This window comes from Palaemon carinicauda, chromosome 5 (genome assembly GCF_036898095.1).
Source record: "Palaemon carinicauda isolate YSFRI2023 chromosome 5, ASM3689809v2, whole genome shotgun sequence".
Classification (NCBI taxonomy): domain Eukaryota; kingdom Metazoa; phylum Arthropoda; class Malacostraca; order Decapoda; family Palaemonidae; genus Palaemon; species Palaemon carinicauda.
Window position 1 is genome coordinate 86,057,211 of NC_090729.1, and position 2,500 is coordinate 86,059,710.

Sequence of the window (2,500 nt, forward strand, 5' to 3'; positions counted from 1 at the left end):
CTGGCGATATCTTAATCGAAGCCCGTTAGTTAGAATTAACGTAGATATCCAGCATTGAAAGAGGATAAAATTCTATTAGGAAACAATCCTTTCTCTGGCGATATCTTAATCTAAGCCCGTTAGTTAGAATTAACGTAGATATCCAGCATTGAAAGAGGATAAAATTCTATTAGGAAACAATCCTTTCTCTGGCGATATCTTAATCTAAGCCCGTTAGTTAGAATTAACGTAGATATCCAGCATTGAAAGAGGATAAAATTCTATTAGGAAACAATCCTTTCTCTGGCGATATCTTAATCTAAGCCCGTTAGTTAGAATTAACGTAGATATCCAGCATTGAAAGAGGATAAAATTCTATTAGGAAACAATCCTTTCTCTGGCGATATCTTAATCTAAGCCCGTTAGTTAGAATTAACGTAGATATCCAGCATTGAAAGAGGATAAAATTCTATTAGGAAACAATCCTTTCTCTGGCGATATCTTAATCTAAGCCCGTTAGTTAGAATTAACGTAGATATCCAGCATTGAAAGAGGATAAAATTCTATTAGGAAACAATCCTTTCTCTGGCGATATCTTAATCTAAGCCCGTTAGTTAGAATTAACGTAGATATCCAGCATTGAAAGAGGATAAAATTCTATTAGGAAACAATCTTTTCTCTGGCGATATCTTAATCTAAGCCCGTTAGTTAGAATTAACGTAGAAATCCAGCATTGAAAGAGGATAAAATTCTATTAGGAAACAATCCTTTCTCTGGCGATATCTTAATCTAAGCCCGTTCGTTAGAATTAACGTAGATATCCAGCATTGAAAGAGGATAAAATTCTATTAGGAAACAATCCTTTCCCTGGCGATATCTTAATCTAAGCCCGTTAGTTAGAATTAACGTAGATATCCAGCATTGAATGAGGATAAAATTCTATTAGGAAACAATCCTTTCCCTGGCGATATCTTAATCTAAGCCCGTTAGTTAGAATTAACGTAGATATCCAGCATTGAAAGAGGATAAAATTCTATTAGGAAACAATCCTTTCTCTGGCGATATCTTAATCTAAGCCCGTTAGTTAGAATTAACGTAGATATCCAGCATTGAATGAGGATAAAATTCTATTAGGAAACAATCCTTTCTCTGGCGATATCTTAATCTAAGCCCGTTAGTTAGAATTAACGTAGATATCCAGCATTGAAAGAGGATAAAATTCTATTAGGAAACAATCCTTTCTCTGGCGATATCTTAATCTAAGCCCGTTAGTTAGAATTAACGTAGATATCCAGCATTGAAAGAGGATAAAATTCTATTAGGAAACAATCCTTTCCCTGGCGATATCTTAATCTAAGCCCGTTAGTTAGAATTAACGTAGATATCCAGCATTGAAAGAGGATAAAATTCTATTAGGAAACAATCTTTTCTCTGGCGATATCTTAATCTAAGCCCGTTAGTTAGAATTAACGTAGATATCCAGCATTGAAAGAGGATAAAATTCTATTAGGAAACAATCCTTTCCCTGGCGATATCTTAATCTAAGCTCGTTAGTTAGAACGAAATAGTATATATCCGCAATGCTTCAGAAAAAAAATATACACTTATACATAATATATTTTGATTGAAATCCTATTTCATAAGCCTCAAAATTATTATTTACTCTGAAGTTAGGTGGAATTAGTCCAGAGTGCTATGAATAGAATACATACAAGCATCCATCCATCCATACATACATACTTGGACTTTTCAAAATCCCCCCTTTTGGGGAGATCAATTTGTTGCATTAGATTTAGAGAAGGCAAGACTAAGTAGCCGAGAATGCTACGAAGAGAATGCACAACATACATTCATTATCCACTCATACTTAAACTTTACATGTGGGAAGATCAATTTATTGCATTAGAAAGATCGAACAAAACTTACTTATGACGGAAAGTTGAACGAAATGGCTCATCTTTGGCTCCATGGACACTTGGCACTCGTATTTACCGGCGTCCCTTAGCTGGACAAACCTCACTTGGAGAGTCCAGGTCTGCGTGGACGCTTCGTACCAGGCGTTGAATCTCTCATCGGCGATGAAAGTGTATCTATCAACTGTCAGGATGTGCGAGTCTCGATTCCTTATCCATGAGACCTGGAAGAGGGATGGAATGATTACCAGACGAGTAAACGATTGTCCGAGTGAGATGAAATGTGATATTAGTGATAGAGTTTTACCTAATCTAATCTAACCTGACCTAACCTAACCTAACCCAAACCAACCCAATCCAACCTGCCCTATCCATGTGACTTGGAAGAGGAATGGAATTAGTAGCAGACAAGTAAACGATTCTCTGAGTGAGATGCCTAAAGGAAATACTTAAAGGTAATGCTTAAAGAAAATGCTTAGAGGAAATGCTTAAAAAAATACGTAAAGGAAATGCTTAAAGGAAATACTCACCGACTTATTGCCAAGGTTCTTGATCCTGCAAGGCAGGAAGGCGTGTGCACCCAACTGAGCAGTGACATTCGTAGGAGA

General features: G+C 36.4%; 1 protein-coding gene across 1 annotated transcript in view; it reads right to left on the minus strand.

Annotated features, from left to right (window-relative positions):
• Window positions 1–2,500, minus strand: part of LOC137640488 (lachesin-like) — a 14,706-nt gene that overhangs the window by 8,386 nt on the left and 3,820 nt on the right. The window contains exons 2-3 of the mRNA XM_068373023.1: window positions 2,423–2,500; window positions 1,906–2,116 (exon numbers count right to left, since the gene is read on the minus strand). The exon at window positions 2,423–2,500 is cut by the window's right edge and continues 80 nt beyond it. Of these exons, the coding sequence (XP_068229124.1) occupies window positions 1,906–2,116; window positions 2,423–2,500 (289 nt within the window). The remainder of the gene's footprint in view (window positions 1–1,905; window positions 2,117–2,422) is intronic.